Source organism: Papio anubis, chromosome 20 (genome assembly GCF_008728515.1).
Source record: "Papio anubis isolate 15944 chromosome 20, Panubis1.0, whole genome shotgun sequence".
Lineage (NCBI taxonomy): Eukaryota > Metazoa > Chordata > Mammalia > Primates > Cercopithecidae > Papio > Papio anubis.
In genome coordinates, this window is record NC_044995.1 from 47,450,492 (window position 1) to 47,471,050 (window position 20,559).

Here is a 20,559-nt window from a genome sequence, read left to right on the forward strand (position 1 = left end):
CTGTGTTTGAGAAGAGTGCCCAGGGGATACAGGGAGGTTGTGACCACTCGGGGACAGTGGCTCTTAAACACATAAGCAGAGGACTTAGTGTTGACGGGGCGTTCAGCTCCTCACCTGTGTTCCTGCAGACATAGAATGCTGCCTCTTCCTGGAAGCCCACCATCCTGTAGTCCCCCAAACTGGGGGAACCTGACCGCACCCGGTCCTGTGGGTCCGCGCAGGTGGCAGCATTGCTGGGGGGCCCTGCCTTCCTCGGGAGCAGTGGCTCAGCTCCTGCGGGGATTTAGCTCTGCAGCTCTGTCTTCTGGCCTCTAGAGTGCCGCCCTCCCTCCCTCCTGAAGTCTGCAGCCGCGGACTTGCTATTTCTGTCCCCGTACTGCAGGCAGCCTCTTCCAAACCAGAGCAGCCTTGGAAAGCTCAGGTCCGCCTCCGCCCGAAGCACCGGGAGGAAAAAAACAAGCTTGTGGTTGACAGAGCCACAGCAGGGCCTTGAGACAGAGTGCCAGTCCCCGTGTGTGCCAGGGACCCTCGGGCTTCTCAGGGAGCCTCCAGTGGTCCCTGATGGGCTGGGCAGTGGACATGAACCCAGTGCTTGCTGCATCAGCAGCTCCTGCTCCTGCTGACAGGCACAGGTGAAGACGGGCTCACCTGCAGCTTTACCGCAGCCGGGAAAGGGAGGTCGGGGCCTTTAAACCTGAGGGCAGGCGTGGCTGGGCAGGCTCTGTGGTCTGGTGCATGGGGACGTCCCAGCGTCGGCTCTAGGGTTTGGTTCTGTCCTTCCGTCATGAAGCTGTCATTCACCTTGGGGAAGGCGGGGAAAGGGCACACAGGACTGTCGGTACTATTTTTGCAACTTCCTGTGCTTCTATAATTCTTTCAAAATTAGGTTTTCTTTTAAGCGCCTGCAGACTCGGGGGTGGGAGAGGATGCGTTGAGCGCACGGGCTCAGCGGCTCTGGCTGCTATGCAGGTGGGGCTGCGAGGGCTCCTTTCATCTCATCTTATTTATTTACTTATTTTTAATTTTATTTATTTATTTTTTTGAGACAGAGTCTCGCTCTGTCACCCAGACTGGAGTGCAGTGGCGTGATCTCGGCTCACTGCAACCTCCACCTCACAGGTTCAAGCGATTCTCCTGCCTCAGCCTCCTGAGTAGCTGGGATTACAGGTGCCCACCACTATGCCCAGCTACTTTTTGTATTTTTAGTAGAGACGAGGTTTCACCATGTTGGCCAGGCTGGTCTCGAACTCCCGACCTCAAGGATTCCACCCGTCTTGGCCTCCCAGATTGTTGGGATTACAGGCGTGAGCCACTGCGCCTGGCCCAGTCTCGGTGTTTAAGGTCATGCTGGCTTGTGAGTGTCTTCTTGGCCTGACGGTGGCCTCTGACCCCCTCCCATTGGAGCGGCACCCCTGCATTCCCTGCATTCCCTGGGCCGGGGAGACAGGTGAAGAACTTGCTGCTTGTTACGCATGTGGGGCTTCTTTGAGTTGCCCGTGCTCGTAGCAGAGGTGGGTTGGTTGGTTCTCGCTTCCGAGTTCCTCCACTCTGCCGTAGCTCACTTCCAGGGTGGCGGTCACACGGCCTGCCCAAGGCCACCTCACAGTACCAGCTGCTGTCTCACAAGTGGTGACCTGAGCGAAGCCACTGCCAACACCTTTGACGCATGTTCTCATTGAAATTGAGCATCAGCCCCGTTTTGCAGTTAAAAAAACCGAGGCTGAGTGGGGTCAGTGACCGAATTGGATTTGAACTCTCTTGGACTTGGGAGCAGCTGCCAGGGCATAGCCTCCGGAATCCATTGCACGTCCCCTAGCTGGCCACCACTCCCATCCTGTGTGTTCATTTTAAAATCTCTTGTAGAGAGGAAGGCTTGCCATGTTGCCCAGTGTTGAACTCCTGGCCTGAAGCGATCCTCCCGCCTCAGCCTCCCAAAGCACTGGAATTACAGATGTGAGCCACTGCATCGGGCTCTGTTCCGATTTTTACAACAGCTAATTCAGAATGTTTGGAAGCGCAGTGTGGGCCACACGTGACTGTGGGCTACATCAAGCTCTGGAGCTGTCAGTTTCTGATCCATGATTTACGATATTGCTGAGCTTATTCCAGACCCAGGCCTGCGGGGCGGCAGCCTGATCCTCGTCCCACTCCGGCTCTCGCGGACACTCAGTGAAGCTCTTTCCTCTCCTTTCCTACTCCAAATGCCCAACCCCACCCCGGCCCAAATTCCTCATTCTTCTGTAGAAACCGTCTCCACCTCCGAGCCAGGTCTGGCATTCAGTTTTAACACCCTGACACCACCCGCATTTAATCAGCTATTAGAGCTGGCAGGGCCTGGGCTGTGGTGTCCTGGAAAGAATACGGGCTGCAGTGTTCCCCGAGGCAGCCCCCATCCTGACTTAGCAGCTAATGCCACTGGGAACATGGCTCCGAGGCTCCGAACCTGGGCTTGCTCAGTCAGCAGGAGCGGGACAGCCCACCCGTCCCCCGGGGTTGTCAGGGTGAACTTCAGAGGGTGCAGGTGCTCAGGAACGCCCCCTCCCTGCCTGTCTGTCTTCCTTTCCCCTCGCACACCCTCAGTGGTGGCTGCCTGTTCATCTGGAATGCTTGCTCGACAGGCCCCAGGTATTACAGAACCATTAAAACTGAGATCACTCTGCAGCCGCCCTGTGCAGACCGGCCTCCCGCACATCTGCTACTTACTACAGCCTTCCAGAAGGCCTGTCACTTCCGATGGCCTCATTTCACGTTAGGGGCTCCTGGGTTCCAAGGCCTCTGGGATCCCTCCCAGTGCCTGTCCGCCACTTCCTCTCCTCAATCACGGCTTGTGACGGCCAGCCAAACACGCGCTCTTTCCTGCTTCTTGTCACCCATCTATGGCTCCTTTGAAGTTTTTGGTCAGGAGCTGAGCCGTCCAAGACAGCAGCCCCGGGTCAGATGTGGCTACTGGGCTCTTACAATGCAGTCAGTCCGGATGTGCTGAACGTGGAAAACATGCACCAAGCTTCAAGGGCTTGGTGTGAAAACAAACGTGGCCTTTTCTTTCTTTTTTTTTTTTTTTTTTGAGACGGAGTCTTGCACTGTTGCCCAGGCTGGAGTGCAGTGGCGCGATCTCGGTTCACTGCAATCTCTGCCTCTTGGGTTCACGCCATTCTCCTGCCTCAGCCTCCCGAGTAGCTGGGACTACAGGTGCCCGCCACCTCGCCGGTCTAATGTTTTGTACTTTTAGTAGAGACGGGGTTTCACCGTGTTAGCCAGGATGGTCTCGATCTCCTGACCTCATGATCCTCCCACCTTGGCCTCCCAAAGTGCTGAGATTACAGGCGTGAGCCACCACACAGGGACCTTTCTTTTTTTTTTTTTTTTTTTTTTTTGAGACAGAGTCTGGCTCTGTCCCCCAGGCTGGAGTGCAGTGGCGCAGTCTTGGCTCACTGCAGGCTCCGCCTCCCGGGTTCACGCCATTCTCCTGCCTCAGCCTCCTGAGTAGCTGGGACTACAGGCACCTGCCACCATGCTGCTAATTTTTTGTATTTTTAGTTGAGACGGGGTTTCACCGTGGTCTCAATCTTCTGACCTCGTGATCTGCCTGCCTCGGCCTCCCAAAGTGCTGGGATTACAGGCGTGAGCCACTGCACCCGGCCCAAATGTGGCCTTTTCGAGTAAATCTCCCAACCTCCATGTGAACATCCAAGCTTCAGTACCGGGCCCTTGTGGAATGGGAGTGGGCACCGGCACCTCTCAGATACAGCCTGGCTGTAGGGGAGAGCATCCTAGGGTGCTGGGGTGGCCCTGGGGCCTGTGGAGTCACCATGAGGGAGTGGAGTAGCCCAGGGGCCCCTGTCTGGAGCTGGACTCTGCAGTCTGGCCTGAGGGGAGAAGCCAGAGCTACAGGGGCAGGCGGTGCCAGGGCTGCAGTCAAGGTGGGACACCCTCTGCCTGAGGCTGGCTGGGTGGGGGAGCTGGGCGCCATGCCCTGGAGTCCCTACCGGCACTTTCTTTTTTTTTCTTTTTTTTTTTGAGGCCAGGTCTTGCTCCCATGCCCAGGCTGGGAGTGCAGTGCAGCGATCTTGGCTCCTGCCAGGCACTCCAGCACTGCACCAGTTCCACGCCGACCCTCTGCCTCAGCCCTCGGTAGAAACAGGACTACGGTATTATGCCCGGCCTAATTTTCTCTTGTATTTTTAAGGTAAGAATGAGGTTTCCGCTTACGTATTAATAAGTCGGGTCTCGATCCTCCCCTGTGCAAACGATCGCCGTCGCCAGGCATCCCAAGATCACTGGGATTACAGGCAGGCCACGGCCAGCCGCCGCTTTTTCAGGATCACGGGCCTGGAACAGGGCTTGCATGCCCATGCTGTAGCCGCGGTCAAATATCGCCGCCCCAGTTTGTAGAACTCCAGCTAAATACCCTCCGTTGCATGCGGCGGTGGCTCTTTGTCCCTCTGCTCGGACACCCTCCACATCTCCTCCTCCGCGGTGGCTTAGCATCGCCATCCAGGAATTTGACACCGGTCATCACCTCCTTGTTTCTGCTCCCCGGGCACCCGGATTGCTTCTCCTTGGCATTTTTGCCACGTCGAGGTGGTCTGACCCGTTCCTGTTCCCGTCCTGAGCCCGGGTCTCCTCCAGGAAGGAGCCGTCTCCGTCTCAGTCCGTGGCTGTTTCTTCACTGACTGCACACCTGGGCCTGGCTTTGCCTCCGTGGCGGATGAGTGGAAACCATGACTTTTTCTTGTCTTATTGCAGCGGCTGGAGCGGGACGCTCTGATTCTCCAGAGCGCTGGCCCAAAGCCTTAGGCTGCTCCTTGCCATGTGGGGGGTCCTGCCGCTCCTGGGGCTTGTCCATGGGGTTAGGGGTTGCTCGTGGTGTTTTATCTGATGTCCTTTCTGCACCTTTTTTTTTTTTTTTTTTTGAGATGGAATCTCACTCTGTCTCCTGAGTTCAAGTGATTCTCCTGCCTCAACCTCCTGAGTAGCTGGGATTACAGGTGCCTGACTAATTTTTTGTATTTTTAGTAGAGATGGGAATTCACCATGTTGGCCAGGCTGGTCGCAAACTCCTAACCTGGTGATTCGCCTGCCTTGGCCTCCCAGAATGCTGGGATTACAGGCGTGAGCCACTGCGCCTGGCCAATTTTTTTGTATTTTTAGTAGAGACGGGGTTTCACCATGTTAGGCTGGTCTCAAACCCCTGACCTCAAGCAGTCCACCCACCTCAGCCTCCCAGAGTGCTGGGATTTCAGGTGTGAGCCACCACGCCAGGCTCCTTTCTGACCTCTTGAGTGGATCTTTGGCTTCTTGCCTTTTTAAAGTGGCACCAGGGTCAATTTGATGAAGATTTCCCCTGCCATCTTGAACTTGGGTGGAAGGAGAGGGAGAATCCTCAGGGGCGTCCGCGGCTCTGTGTGCCTAACGTCTCCACGGGGTGTCTCCAGCTTGAGGGTGGGAAGGGGCTCGAGATAGACCCACCCCAAGCAGGGAGAGGGCTGGAGGGGAGCCATTGCCCTGCCTCCCTCCTGGGAAAGGTGAGCACTTTGTCAAAGTCTGGTGTGACGGGGAAAAACGCTTTCACACAGCTCCCACTACAACTGAGTGGGAATTAAGTATTTGCTTCGCTGGTCTTTTTTGAAAACAGGTTTATTGAGGTGTAATTCACATACCTTACAGCGTCCCCTTTGAAAGTGTGTGACTCAGTGGATTGTAGTATATTCATGACATTGTCCTCATCATCACAGTCAATTTTACAGTATTCCATCACCCCAGAAAGAACTCTGTCCTCATCAGCAGTCACCCCCATCCCCTCCTCCAGCCCCTGGCACCCATGCATCCCCTTCCTGTCCCTGGATCAGTCTGTCCTGGACAGTTCATAGAAATGGGATCACATACTGTGTGGCCTTTTGTGTCTGGCATCTCGCACTAAGTGTGACACCCTCAGGGTCCATCCACGCTGTGGCCGGGGTCAAGGCCTGGTTCCTTTTTACGGCTGAGTCCTGTTTCGGTGGGGGATGGGCTGCGCTGGGTTGGCCTGCTCTGCCCTGGGTGGGCGCCTGGGCTCTTTCCACCCTTGCCTGCTGTGAATCATGGTGGTATGAGCGCTTGTGGACACGTTTCTGTGCGGACGCACGTGTCCACTTCTCCTAGGCGAACATCTAGGGGTGGAATTGCGGAGCGGGGGCTGAGTTGGTCTTGACCACTGTTGTGAACGCCTGCAGAGCAGAGGCCCCAAATGTCCTCATCCCATTTTCGGGCGCCCCCAAGCTGGTCTCCCCCCTCTCCCCGGCAGCTGATCCACCTTGAGATCAAGCCGGCCATCCGGAACCAGATCATCCGCGAGCTGCAGGTCCTGCATGAGTGCAACTCGCCGTACATCGTGGGCTTCTATGGGGCCTTCTACAGCGACGGGGAGATCAGCATCTGCATGGAGCACATGGTGAGTGCATCCGGGACAGAGGCAGGGGCAGGGCCTCCCTGGAATAGAGCATGTTGGGGAGAAGGAAGGCTCCCCCTCACGGCCCCTTTCCTCGGAGGCAGCAGTGCGCCGGCTTCCAGGGGATGCCATACAGCTGTGTATATAGATGCTTTGGTTTTGTTTTGTTTTCTTTTTGTGTTTTTTGAGAGGCAGTCTCACTGTGTCGCCCGGGCTGGAGTCTAGTAGTGCCGCAATCTCGGCTCACTGCAACCCCACCTCCCAGGTTCAAGCCATTCTCCTGACTCAGCCTCCCGAGCCGCTGGGATTACAGGTGCCCACCACCACGCCGGCTAATTTTTGTATTTTTAGTAGAGACAGGGTTTCACCATGTTGGCCAGGCTGGTCTCAAACTCCTGACCTCAAGTGATCCTCCTGCCTCGACCTCCCAAAGTGCTGGGATGACAGGCATGAGCCGCCGCGCCCGGCCAATGATTTTGTTTTTTAAGCACTCATGCCTTCCTCCCGGCTTTGCTTTTTCTCTTGCTGTATCCCGGGTATCGTTAGGACAGCAGAGAGGGAAAACACTCCCGTTTTGGGGGTCACGTAGGTTGTTTCCAGTCTCTGCCCCATCTCAAGTAACAAGGTACTGACTCGCAGGCAAACCTGTGAGGTTAAACCGTGTGAGGGAATTGCTGGGTTCCAGGGCAGATGCGATTAAAAATTTATCATTATCAGGCCGGGCACGGTGGCTCATGCCTGTAATCAGGATCTTTTAAGCCCAGGAGTTCGAGACCAGCCTGGGCGACAGAGTGAGAAACCATCTCTATAATTGAAAATATTAAGTGAGTTTGGTGGCACGTGCCTGTTTTAAGATTTTTAACAACATTTAAAAATGGGGATAAAAGTAGCGCCAGCTACATGAGAGGCTGAGGCAGGAAGCTCCCTTGAGCCCGGGAGGTTGAGGCTACGGTGAGCTTTGGTCATGCCGCTACACTCCAGCCTGGGCAGCAGAGCGAGACGCTGTCTCAAAACAAAACTAAGCTGATGACCGTTTTTAAATGGCCTTCTCAGGAAGGTGTGGCAGTCTGAGCTTGTCATGGCGGGTCTGTGCCTCCCCCAGCTCAGATCTGTGGGATCACAGTCTCTAGGGTGGGGCACAGGCACCCCCTCCATGGACTCCGACGTGCCCCTTTGTTAAGACTGTCTGGCCTTGAAGCTCAGAAGTGGGTAAGATTGGGTGGAACAAAAGGAGAAGTGGCCAGAGCTCAAAACCCCGGAGGAAACGCTGCCAACCCCGCTACACCGAGCTCGTCAGGTATCAGACTGCCCGCCACACGGCATCCTTTGCAAAACCAGAATGCTTGGGTGACACCCTGCAAACGTGCGATCCCCTTTGACAATTTTGTAATAAAGGCAGGAAGTGAATTTGAGCAAGGCCCCCACATAGCCATGTGACTCGGGCAAGGCGGCACCCGCCTTGGAACCCCTTTCCCGCCAGCAAGGGAGACCTGGCGTCTGCCCCGCTGCTCGCAGAGTCACGGTGCCGGCAGCATCAAAGGGCGAGGAAAGGATGAGGAAGTGCTTTGTGGTCTGAGGTGGCCCCTCTGTCATGTGGTGCTCCCCATTCCTCCTCGTCTTCCTCGTCTTCCCGCTCCTCGCGCCCAGCAGGCACCCGCTCTACTCAGGAGTTCCGTCCTCCCCTCATGTGGCTGACTCAGCTCTCAAGACCCCTGCTTCCCATGCGGAAACGGGAGAGCATGGCAACCCTCCCTCAACCTCTGTTCTTGGTGAATTTAAAATGGGGGTTCCGAGTGGGTGCTGGCACCCCAGGGGACACCACACAGAGCACCAAGCTGCAAGAGGGAGACACAGGCCATGCTGTCTGTGTTTATGGGGTGCATTCTTTAAAAGTTCCAAGTTTGTCTAGCCAGGGATGGTGGCTCACACTGGTAATCCCAGCACTTTAGGAGGCCGAGGTGGGAGGATCACCTGAGGTCAGGAGTTCAAAAGCCTGGCGAACATGGTGAAACCCCGTCTCTACTAAAAATGTAAAAATTAGCCAGGCACGGTGGCGAGTGCCTGTAATCCCAGCTACTCAGGAGGCTGAGGCAGGAGAATCGCTTGAATCTGGGAGGCAGAGGTTGCAGTGAGCCGAGATCGCGCCACTGTACTCCAACAACAGAGTGAGGCTCCATCTCAAAAAAAAAAAAAAAAATGTGGCCCACGCCTATAATCCCAGCACTTTAGGAGGCTGAGGTGGGTGAATCACTTAAGCTCAGGAGTCCAAGAGTAGCCTGGGCAACGTAGTGAAGCCCCGTCTCTACGAAAGTACAGAAATTAGCCAGGTGTGGTGTGCACGCCTGTAATCCCAGCTACTCAGGACAAGAGTCGGTTGAACGCTGGAGGAGGAGCTTGCCGTGAGCTGATGGCGCCACTGCACTCCAGCCTGGGCGACAGAGCAAGACTGTCTCAAAAAAAACGTCGGCCAGGCGCGGTGGCTCACGCCTGTCATCCCAGCACTTTGGGAGGCTGAGGCGGGTGGATCACGAGGTCAGGAGATCGAGACCATCCTGGCTAACACGGTGAAACCCCGTGTCTACTAAAAAAAAAAATACAAAAAAAATTAGCCGGGCGAGGTGGCGGGCGCCTGTAGTCCCAGCTACTCGGGAGGCTGAGGCAGGAGAATGGCGTGAACCCGGGAGGCGGAGCTTGCAGTGAGCCAAGATGGCGCCACTGCACTCCAGCCTGGGCGACAGAGTGAGATTCCGTCTCAAAAAAAAAAGAAAAAAGAACTAAAAAAAACAATGTGGAACATGTTGATTTTAAAGCATCAGGTGAGCCCTGACAGGGCAGCATCCTAGGAAGTAAAGCCATCCAAGGGGGCCATCCCTGCCACCCTCGCCGGCCCTGTGAATCCTCTCCATGCTGAACGGTGCCCTCGGAATTCACCCATGTGCCCATAGGTTTCCACGGCAGGGCCTGCCCAGCACCTGATTCATTCCCTTCCAGGCCACCCCAGTGAGGCAAAGAGGCAGCTTAGCACCAGGGCTGAGGATGGGCGTCCAGATGAGGTCTCGGCCCCACTGCTCACTCTCACCACGAGTTCAGGACAGGACTCTTGCTGCTTCTGCTGTGAAGCCGAGGGAGGCGGTAGTCCCTGCTGGGGTGAGGACTATGTGAGCTCTCCCCAGGATGGCACCTGGCACGCATGGGGTGTTGCATCCGTGTCCTGCGGCCATTTCCCTGTATTTCTATGCAATTGCCCCATATTTCTGTGTCTTCTTTATTTTCTTTTATTTGGGGAGTAGGGGGGTACAAGGTCTCTCTCTGTCACCCAGGCTGGAGTGCAGTGGCATGATCCTAGCTCACTGCAGCCTGCACCTCTTGGGCTCAAGCGATCCTCCTGCCTCAGCCTTCCAAGGAGCTGGGACTACAGGTGCGCCAGCACGCTCAGGTAGTTTTTTAAGTTTTTTGTAGATATGGGATCTCACTATGTTGCCCAGGCTGATCTTGAACTCCTGGGCTCAAATGATTCTCCCACTTCAGCCTCCCAAAGTGCTGGGATTACAGGGGTGAGCCACCGTGCCCAGTCATGTATTTATATAAAATGGCCAGCACTTGTTGGTGACTAGAGCTTAGGAACAGTGGGGCTGGCTGCTTCCCTTGGGCCTGAACCTATTGCTGGATAACTCGGGGCAAGAACCCAGTGGACACTGGGACCTCATGGGATGGGAAAGGAGAGCCAGTGACTTAGGGACCTCATAGAGGTGCCCCTTGGCCTTTCTTGGGGTCTCGTGAAATCTGCTGAAGAATGCCCACGTTGTTCTGCAGTAATGGAAACTGGACGTGTCCATCACTAAGGGAGCGATTCAAGAATGATATTTGGCCGCTTTGCAGTGGCAAAATGAAATCCACAATGGTGTACTGAATGGGAGTATCCCCAAATACAACACTACTCATGTAGTGGAGGGGTGGTTGTAGAAAATAAACATCGCATGGGCTGGGCGCCGTGGCTCACGTTTATAATCCCAGCACTTTGGGAGGCCAAGGCAGGCGGATCACGAGGTCAAGGGTTCGAGACTGTCCTGGCCAACATGTTGAAACCCCATCTATGCTAAAAATACAAAATTAGCTGGGCACGGTGGTGCACGCCTGTAGTCCCAGCTGCTCAGGAGGCTGAGGCAGGAGAATCACACGAACCTGGGAGGTGGAGCTTGCAGTGAGCCGAGATCATGCCACTGCACTCCAGCCTGGCGACAGAACAAGACTCCGTTTCAAAATAAAAGAAAAAGAAAATAAACATAGCATTGGCCCATTCATTTATTTATTGTCTTTTCAAGTCAGGGTCTTGCTGAGTTGCCCAGACTAGAGTACACTGGTGCCATCCTCCCACGTCAGCCTCCCGAGTAGCTGGGACCACAGGCACAAGCCACCATGCACAGCGAATTTATTTGCTTATTTTTGTAGAAATGGTGTCTCTCTATGTTGCCCACGCTGGTCTTGAACTCCTGTCCACAAGTGACCCTCCTGCCTCGGCCTCCCAGCGCTTTGGGAGAATCACGTGAGCCCAGTAGGTCGAGGCTGCAGCGAGCTATGATTGAGCCACTGCTCTATAGCCTGGGCAACAGAGTGAGTCCTGAGACTATATTTCCAAATACACAGTCAGATCTGGGGACCAGGTGCTCACTTCTGTAATCCCAGCATTTTGGGAGGCTGAAGCGAGAGGACCTCTTGAGCCCAGGAGTTTGAGAGCAGCCTGGGCAACGTGAGGAACCCCAGTCTCTACAAAAAATTGGCAGGACTTGATGTCGCGCCTGTAGTCCCAGCTACTTGGAAGGCTGAGGTGGGAGGATTGCCTGAACCCAGGAGGTCGAGGCTGCAGTGAGCCAAGATCCCACCACTCTGCTGCCGTCTGGGCAACTCCTGTCTCACAGAGAGAAAGAGAAAAGATCTGGAACAATCTGAGTCACACTTGAGGGGAGAATGGTGGAAGCGATGGGGCGTCCGGGTTTTTTATCTTCGTTTGAATTTTTTACAAGAAAAATGTGTTCGCCTACTACCTATGTAACAAAAGTACAGTTACAGGACTATTTGAAACACACACACACACACACGGACACACACACACTCACACACGCACACACGGTAGAAGTGTATGGTCATGCACAGAGTGAGATTTGGAGCCAGCAGTACACAGCTGCAATACCCTCTGCGCCACATCCTGTCTCTGTGACTCAGACAAACTGCTTGTCCTGCCAGACGTTGGTCTTTATAGCTGGAGACCAGCCCTTCTCAACCAGGGGCAGTCCTCCCTCCCAGGAGACACCTGGCGCCGTCTGGGGACATGTGTGGTTATCACGTCTGCGGGGTGCTCCTGGCATGGAGTGGGTGGAGGCCAGGGGCGCTGCTCAGCACCCTGCAGTGCCCACACCGGCCCCCCCCAGAGAGTGACCTGGCCCCGATGTCACAGTGAAGAAAGACGGCTACAGAGAGAGCTCCCGTGAGGCGTCTTCCGCCAGTTCACGAGGCTCGCAGCCCAGCCCTCCGCCTGTCCCCACCTCCTGGGAAAGGCTGTCTGAATTTGCTTACGCAGCAAACATTGATTGTGACCCTCTGAGAAACGGAGACTGAAGGAGCTGTGCTGGGGGCAGGGGTTTGAGAAACGGAGACTGAAGGAGCTGTGCTGGGGGGCAGGGGTTTGAGAAACGGAGACTGAAGGAGCTGTGCTGGGGGGCAGGGGTTTTAGGGTTTTAGGGTTGCGTTGGCTGCCTTGGCTGCGCTGGCTGCGTTAAACATTGCCTGGCCTGCTTTTAAAAATTAGTTTAGGCGGGCGGTGGCCTCCAAGCCTGTAATCCCAGCACTTTGGGAGGCGGGGGTAGTGGGATCCACGAGGTCAGGAGGTCAGAGACCATCCTGGCTAACCACGGTAAAACCCGTCTCTACTAAAAAATACAAAAAAACTAGCGGAGGCGAGGTGGGGCGAGGCCTGGAGTCCCAGCTACTCCGGAGGCCTGAGGCAGGAGAATGGCGTGAACCCGGGGCTGGAGCTTGCAGTGAGCTGAGATCCGGCCACTGCACTCCAGCCTGGGTGACAGAGCGAGACTCCGTCTCAAAAAAATAAAAAAAAAAAAAAGAATTAGTTTAAGGTAGATTGATAAAAACTGAGAATAGAAGCAGTTTCCACCTGGCCCTGGCTCACCGGAGCTCCCATCCCGGCCCCTCCTCCAGGGCTGTCTGAGCCCTGGCCACACCTGCCCTCCCACCCTGTGTGTCTGCCTCTTCAGCCTGGAGCTGGTGGATGGAGTCACATCTGTGCTCTAGAGGCCTCAAAGCGTGTCGGGTTCTCTAGAACTGCCCTCGGCCTTTCTCTCCGAGCCTAGCTGGGCAGAAGTGGCCAGAAAGCGGCAACCCGGGCACCCCTGAGTCCCAGGATTTCTCCCCCGGCTCCTCCCACCCATGTGAATGAAAGCCGTCCTGGGGAAGGCTGGGCTTTTGCAGGAGTCCTGGAGCAGCGTGGTGGGGAAATCCAGGCTCCCCGGCTCGCCTCTCCAGCCTCAGTTCCGCTTTCCTCTCTGCTGAACGCAGAAGAGAAGCATGCCAGACGGTGGCAGTGGGAACTCGGCCGGTCACCTCCTGCTGTCCTGGGGGTGGCCTGGCAGGTGTGTCCGGAGCCTCCACCTCTGAAGAGGCATCTTGGGTGGCTCCCAGGGCCTGGGGTTTTGGCATTTGGGGGTGTTGGTCCCCAGGCTTGTTGCCAGGCAGCCTTGGGCAAGACGTGGAATTTCTGTTTCACCATTCGTGACATGGAGGTGGGGCCGCACCCAGGGGCCAGCCTAGCCGTGATGGCTGGTTCCCAGGCCTCCACAGGATGCCCGGCACAGCGGCGAGGAGACCGAGGCTGTGGGGAGGGGCCAAGGTCACGGTCACCTGGGCTGGCCTCACTGGGGTCCGTCCTACAGTCCATGCACCCCCTGGCACCTGGTGCTACTCAACCTGGCCTTTCTGTCCTAAGCGGCAGGGACAGGCGCAGGGCTTGGTTAGGGAGCCCCTGTGGGGGTCTGGACAGGCACACAGCAACCCTCCGTCTCCTCCCACATGGGCAGCGCCCGCTTCTCCTCCACGCCCTCACCCTCCCCTTCCCTTCGTGTGCTGGGAAGAGGACCCAGGCCCAGGAAGCTGATCTCCAGCCTGGCCGCCTCCCATGGCGCACAGACAAGCCCACCATGCAGGCTTCAGGGAGTGCAGGCCCCACAGCTGGCTGAGCCCCCGGCCACGGCTTGGGCTGGCCTGGAGCAGAGCCTCTGCCGTGGCGACCTCAGGAGGGCCGAGTCACGCAATTGATTCCAGGAAGGGACGGGAGGTGGGGGCGCCCTGGGCCCTGTTTCTCTGCCACCTTGTGGGCGGGTGTGCAGACCCAAAGCAGAACTATCAGAAGGCCCCTTGACTAGTGGGTGGAGTTGGGCTCCGGCCCCCGCTTCCCATCAGTCAGGAGGCAGACCGCCCCCTCGCCGGGACTCGGGGGACGCATCCGTGGCTTCCCAGCCACCTGCTCAGAGCCTGCACTCACTCGTCGTGTGCCCTCTAGGATGGCGGCTCCCTGGACCAGGTGCTGAAGGAGGCCAAGAGGATCCCCGAGGAGATCCTGGGGAAAGTCAGCATTGCGGTGAGTCCCGCCGCAGACCCTGCACAGGCCTCCTCCACACGGCCAGGGTTCCAGGAGCCACTCACAGTGCGGTGGGGGTTAGGGTGGCCCCTGCAGAAAAAGAGTGGCCAAGGCTATGCCCACCCCCTGTGGAGCTTGAACAAGTGACGTCCCTTTTGGGGCCCGAGGTCACCATCTGCCGAGTGAAGATGTTAGGTTTCCTCTTCACTCTTAGTATCCTCTGTTTGCCATGCTGGTCCTCTCTGACCCTCGTGGCAGGGGGATGTTGGCCACTGGTACGTTGCAGGGGACAGGAGCTTGTTGAAGGGGAAACCCTGGGGTGGGACGTGGGACGCCAGGACTTCCAGACACACTCCCCCTTGCTGTTAGAAATGCCACCGGGGCCAAGGGCGTCTCTGCTGCCCGGTCTCCAGCGCAGCTGCTCTGCAGAGCCGTGTGGCCTCAGCAGACCGTGCGTGTTGCTTCTAGGAGCTTGCACCTTGCCCATAGCAGGGGCCGAGTCCCACCTGCCCGTACTGGAGTTGGGATTAAGACACAGGCTGCGTGCTGCCAGACATGCGCTTCAGAGTAGAAAGCTGCCGTCAGCACTGCCTGTGCTGCTTCCTTCACTTCTCGGGATGCTCCTTCCAGGGTGGGCCTGGGGGAAGCAGCGTCCTTCCTGGGCACTCTTAGCCCGTCCCGTCTGGGGGCCCTTAGCACAGTCCCTGGGGCCCCAGGTGCGTTACAGATGCTGCCCTTCAGGCTGGTGTGGGCAAACTCAGCAGCCCGGCCTACTCCCGGGCTGTGGGCCACCGTCTCAACTTCCCTGGGGCTCAGCCGTGTGCCCTGATTCAGAGGCAGTAATGGCATCGGCTGCACTGCAGCCGTGTGGGAACCGGGGTTTACTTGCACACAGCACAGGACCATCAGCATCGTCTGCCCTCGCTTGCTCCACCCCAGCGAGCTCCTCACAGCCTGAAACAGGGTTCCTGCCGCAGGTCCCTCGCTCCAGCTCTGGCTGCTCAGGTCCAACCCCTGGGCTCGGTCAGGAGCTAAGTCCTGGCGGCCTTGTCCCATGACCTTCTCCGTGCTCCCCTGCAGGTTCTCCGGGGCTTGGCGTATCTCCGAGAGAAGCACCAGATCATGCACCGAGGTAAGGCCCAACCCGCCCTCCCCAGAGCCCTGTGGGCTGGCAGGCAACTGTTGGGCGCCCCTCACTCGCCGCCTGCCGCCCCCAGATGTGAAGCCCTCCAACATCCTTGTGAACTCCAGAGGGGAGATCAAGCTGTGTGACTTCGGGGTGAGCGGCCAGCTCATCGACTCCATGGCCAACTCCTTCGTGGGCACACGCTCCTACATGGCTGTGAGTCCCCCCGGCTGTGAGTCCCCCCAGCTCTCCCCTCAACTCTCCCCCTCAGCTCTCGCCCCCAGTTCTCCCACGTAGCTCTCCCCTCCATCTCTTCCCCTCCGCTCTCCCCGCCAGTTCTCCTGCGCAGCTCTCTCCCCACCTCCCACAAGGCTTTCCCAGCTACTTCATGGGCACACGCACCTACATGGCCGTGAGCGCCCCCAGGACATTCCCACCCCAGCTGCACCCTCCCCTCCGTCAGCTCTGCCCACTTGCCGCAAGGCTTGGGTGCCTCCTGGGAGCCTGCTTTTCGGATTCCCCTTGCTATTTTTTATTTGTTAATTTATCAGTCTTTTGTAGACACGGGGTCTCGCTGTATTGCCCAGGCTGGTGATGAACTCCTGGGCTCAAGTGACCCTCTTGCCTCGGCCTCCCAAAGTGCTGGGATTCTGCCAGCAGGTGTGCCTGAGCCCCACGCCCAGCCAGATCTCCCCTTCCTGTTGGAATTCTCCACCGGAGGGTTTTGTCTCTGCTTAATTACCTACCAGGTTTTCTTTCTTTCTTTCTTTTTCTTGCACTTTTTTTTTTTTTTTTTTTTTTTTGGGGGCGGAGTCGGCTCTGCTCGCCCAGGCTGGAGTGCAGTGGGCGCAATCTCGGCTCGCTGCAGCTCCGCCTCCACGGGTTCCGCAGCCATTCTCCTGCCTCAGCCTCCCGAGTAGCTGGGACTGCAGGCGCCGCCCTGCGCCCGGCCTAATTTTCTATTTTAGTAGAGGCGAAGGGGGTTTCCTGCTGGTCTCGATCTCCTGACCTTGTGATCAGCCCGCCTCGGCCTCCCAAAGTGCTGGGATTCAGGCGTGAGCCACCAGCAGCCCGGCCATCTTTTCTTTTTCTTGTTTCTTTTTTTGGAGACAGAGTCTTGCTCTGTCACCCGAGCTGGAGTGCAATGGCACAATCTTGGCTCATTGCAACCTCTGCCTCCTGGGTTTGAGCAATTCTGCCTCAGCCTCCCAAGCAGCTGGGACTACAGGCATGTTGTCCTACACCTGGAGTAATTTTTTTTTTTTTTGTTTGAGGCCAGATTCGCTCTGTCACCAGGTTAGAGTGGTAGAGCCATCTTGGCTCACTGCAAGCTCCGCCCTCTTAAGTTCCGCGCCATTCTCCTGCCTCAGCCTCCTGGTAGGGGCGCTCAGGGACTTCACAGGCACCCAGCCACCATGCCTGGCTAATTTTTTTGTATGTATTTTAGTAGAGGCGGGGTTTCACCGTGTTAGCCAGGATGAGTCTCGATCTCTGACCTCATGATCCAGCCTGCCTCAGCCTCCCAAAGATGCTGGGATTACAGGCGGGCATTACACCAGCAGCCTTGGCTGATTTTTAAAAATGCTTTTGGGGCGAGGTAGCGGTGGCTCCGCCTGCTGATCCCAACACTGGGCAGCGAATCCCTGGAGGAGGTCCGAGACCCCAATCAGGCTCCGTCTACTAAAATACAAAAAACAGCGAGGCAGAGTGGAGGTGGGCGCCCTGAATCCAGCTCAGGAGGCTGGGGGCAGGAGAATGCGTGAACCGGGGTGGAGCTTGCAGTGAGGCGAGATCAGCCACTGCACTCCAGCCTGGGGCGACAGCCCGAGACTCCGTCTCAAAAAAAAAAATGCTTTTGGTAGAGGCCAGGGTCATAGCCATATGGAAGCTAGCCATAGTATTATCCTGGGCTCCCACCTCAACCTCCCAAAGTGCTGGGATTACAGGCATGGGCCACCACACCCGGCCCTTACTTCATTTCTGGACCAAGAAATTGGACTCTGGGGTCTTTTAGGAAATGACTGGGGATTCAGCAGCCTGCCAAATTGAGCCTTGGAGCAGGCTCTGGATGTTAGCCGTGGAGAAGGAGGCCCCTGCTTCCTGGGGCGATCGTCCATTCCCAAAAGAGCTGAGCGTTGTGGGCTCTTCAAGAGCTGCGGTCCACACCAGCTCCAGGCGTCCGGCTGGAGCCTCTTCAGCAAGTGCTGCAGGGAGGCCCGGGGTTGCTGAGCCGGGAGGTGGAATTGCTTAACAGCTCTCCGTCCATTGCTGTGGTCATTAGCCATGGAGAGGGTGACTGGAGCTGTCATGGGGCAAGCCTCCCAGGTTCCAGCTGCCATCTTCGCCCCTCTGGGCTCTTTCCTTCCTGCCTCTGCTGCAGCCGGAGCGGTTGCAGGGCACACATTACTCGGTGCAGTCGGACGTCTGGAGCATGGGCCTGTCCCTGGTGGAGCTGGCCATCGGAAGGTACCCCATCCCCCCGCCCGACGCCAAGGAGCTGGAGGCCATCTTTGGCCGGCCAGTGGTCGACGGGGAAGAAGGAGAGCCTCACAGCATCTCGCCTCGGCCAAGACCCCCCGGGCGCCCCATCAGCGGTACGGCCTGCGCCTGCAACTTCCGGTCCGGACGCGCAGTACCCTGTGCGGGGCCTGCTGTGCCTGGGCCAGCAGCTGCCTCTCCTCTGCCCCTGTCGCACCACCTGTCCCCCTGGATGGTGCCGACTGTGGTCAGCAGTCCTCAGATGGTCCTGGGGTTTCCCGGGACAGAGCTGGAAGCAGTGAGCGCCCCAAACCTGTTCTGTCCAGGCAGTTGCACCTGTTGTTGCCAGCTGGCGGGATCTGGGAGCGCAGCTTTGCCGCCAAGCCCCTGGGCAGTTAGATTTTCCAGCATTTTATCCTGAACGCTTTCAGACGTACAGAAAAGTGGAAGAAACTGGCCGCTGCAGAGCCTGGATTCTGCAGGTGACACGCTCCTGTGTGCAGGCCAAGCCTTCCAGGGAGCCCCGAAGTGGAGCTCTGACTTGGCATGGCCCTCAGTGGCCTCCTGGCTCCGGCCCCAACACACACAGGAGGGGACGCAGCCCGGGAGGGGGCGGGAGGGCTCAGGCCCCAGGGACAGCTGGACTCGCAGAGGACAATCCGACGTTTAGGGCGGGCACCTCGGGAGCGGGAGCTCCCAGACGCCAGCCAGAGACGCCTGAGCGGACACTTCCACCGCCTGAGGGAAGAACCAGGGGCGGACCCTGCTTGGTGCAGAGTCACGGGAGGGTCCTGTGATTTTTTTTTGAAGTCAGACATCAGGGAGAGTTAGTGGAGTTAGACCCCAAAGGACCCTGTAGCGGACTCTGGTTGGTTTTAAAACCACGTTTCCGAACTGAAGCACACCCCCCACAACGCACTCATTTCAGTGGTTTTCAGTCACAGTGCTGCGCCCCATCACCTCTAATTCCAGAACCTTCTCAGCTTCCCAAGAGGAAACCCCGTCCCCATCAGCCGTCACTCTCCATCCCCTTCCTGCCTCTGTGAACTGGCCCGTCCTGGGCATTTCACAGAAACGGGATCACACACTGTGTGGCCTTCTGTGTTTTGTGTGTGGCTTCTCTCCTGGAGCGGTGTCCTCGAGGGTCCTCCACGCCGTGGTGCGTGTCAGAGCCTGGCTCCTTTTGAAAGGCTGAGTGGTATTTTATGACACGAGCAGGCCACATTTTGTGGTCCTTCTACCCTGGCCGGGCTGGGGCTGTGAGAAGGTGATTTTCACAGTACTGGCAAACCCAAGCCCTCCCCTCCAGCCAGACTGCTGGGATGTCTTGATCTTGTCCCAGGGAGAGTCCCCCAAGTCCTTATCCTCAGGCCTGGCCTCAGCCCCTCCCAGGTGGTACACCGTCCCCAGCCCTGCCCCCAGCCCAGGGCCCCAGCCCGCCTGCCCATTTTGGGACAGGCAGAAGGCAAAAGTCCAGCGGCCAAGCCCAGGCCTGGCCAGCTGGTTCTCAGACGGGTCAGCCACCCCTAGCCGGCCTCCCGCCCTGAATGGCACTCAGGGCCTGCCACCATCACCGCCAGCAGCTCCATGCAAGGTCACACTGCTGTCCTTGCCTGCGGTCAGCACCGTCCCTCCCCCTGCCCGCCAGAGAGGAGGGTGATGACTTTGGCACGTCCGGCAAGCCTCACCGAGCCAAATGTGTGACTTCTCAAAAAATGTTCATGTTCCTTTTGCCGTTTTTTTAATTCACTAGAGGCTCAGGCAGAGGAGCTTTGTCCTGTGCCTCTGCACACCCACCTCCGATTTAGGCTGGCGTGGGGAGGAGGGTGCCCGGTGGTGATCAGCCCCCTGGGAGCCCAACCCCCAGAAGTAGTGAGGTGGCCACCGGCCCCTCTCACCTCCATCTCTCTCCCTGTGCAGGTCACGGGATGGACAGCCGGCCCGCCATGGCCATCTTCGAACTGCTGGACTATATTGTGAATGAGGTTTGTGCTCGACGCCTTTTGGCTTTTCTTTTCTTTTTTCTTTTTTTTTTTTTTTTGGAAGCAAAATCTCTCTCTTGAGTAGAGCAAGAGTCACCCAGGCTGGGCCGGGCGCGGGGGCTCCGCCTGTAATCCCAGCACTTTGGGAGGCCGAGGCGGGCAGATCATGAGGTCAGGAGATTGAGACCATCCTGGCTAACACAGTGAAACCCCGTCTTTACTAAAAATACAAAAAATTAGCTGGGCACGGTGGCAGACACCTGTAGTCCCAGCTACTCGGGAGGCTGAGGCAGGAGAATGGCGTGAACCCAGGAACTGGAGCTTGCAGTGAGCAGAGATGGCGCCACTGCACTCCAGCCTGGGTGATAGAGCAAGACTCCGCCTCAAAAAAAAAAAAAAAAAAAAAAAGTCACCCAGGCTGGAGTACAGTGATGCCATCTCGGCTCACTGAAACCTCCACTTTCCAAGCTCAGGTGATTCTCGTGCCTCAGCCTCCCGAGTAGCTGAGACGACAGGTGCGCACCACCACACCCAGCTATTTTTTTCTTTTCTTTTTTTTTGAGACAAAGTCTAGCTTTGTAGTGCAGTGGCTTGATCTTGGCTCACTGCAACCTCCGCCTCCCAGGTTCAAGTGATTCTTGAACCAATTCCACGTGCATCGCATCTCCCGTCTTCCATTGTGCTGCGCAAGCCCAGCTCCTTCCCAAGGGCCTTGTTTTTTTTTTTTTTTTTTTTTTTTTTTGTTGCGGGGTCTCGCTCTGTCGCCCAGGCTGGAGTGCAGTGGCCGGATCTCAGCTCACTGCAAGCTCCGCCTCCCGGGTTCACGCCATTCTCCGGCCTCAGCCTCCCGAGTAGCTGGGACTACAGGCGCCCGCCACCTCGCCCGGCTAGTTTTTGTATT

The 20,559-nt window shown here is 57.1% G+C and overlaps 1 protein-coding gene across 2 annotated transcripts in view; it reads left to right on the forward strand.

The window, feature by feature from the left end:
* The window catches only part of MAP2K2 (mitogen-activated protein kinase kinase 2), a 36,056-nt gene that overhangs the window by 9,299 nt on the left and 6,198 nt on the right, over window positions 1–20,559 (forward strand). Inside the window, exons 3-8 of one of the 2 annotated variants that reach the window (XM_021930544.2) lie at window positions 6,284–6,430; window positions 13,995–14,072; window positions 15,153–15,204; window positions 15,290–15,414; window positions 17,579–17,792; window positions 19,597–19,661. In XM_021930544.2, coding sequence (XP_021786236.2) covers window positions 6,284–6,430; window positions 13,995–14,072; window positions 15,153–15,204; window positions 15,290–15,414; window positions 17,579–17,792; window positions 19,597–19,661 — 681 coding nt within the window. The remainder of the gene's footprint in view (window positions 1–6,283; window positions 6,431–13,994; window positions 14,073–15,152; window positions 15,205–15,289; window positions 15,415–17,578; window positions 17,793–19,596; window positions 19,662–20,559) is intronic. The other variant, XM_031660108.1, reaches the window with a different exon arrangement.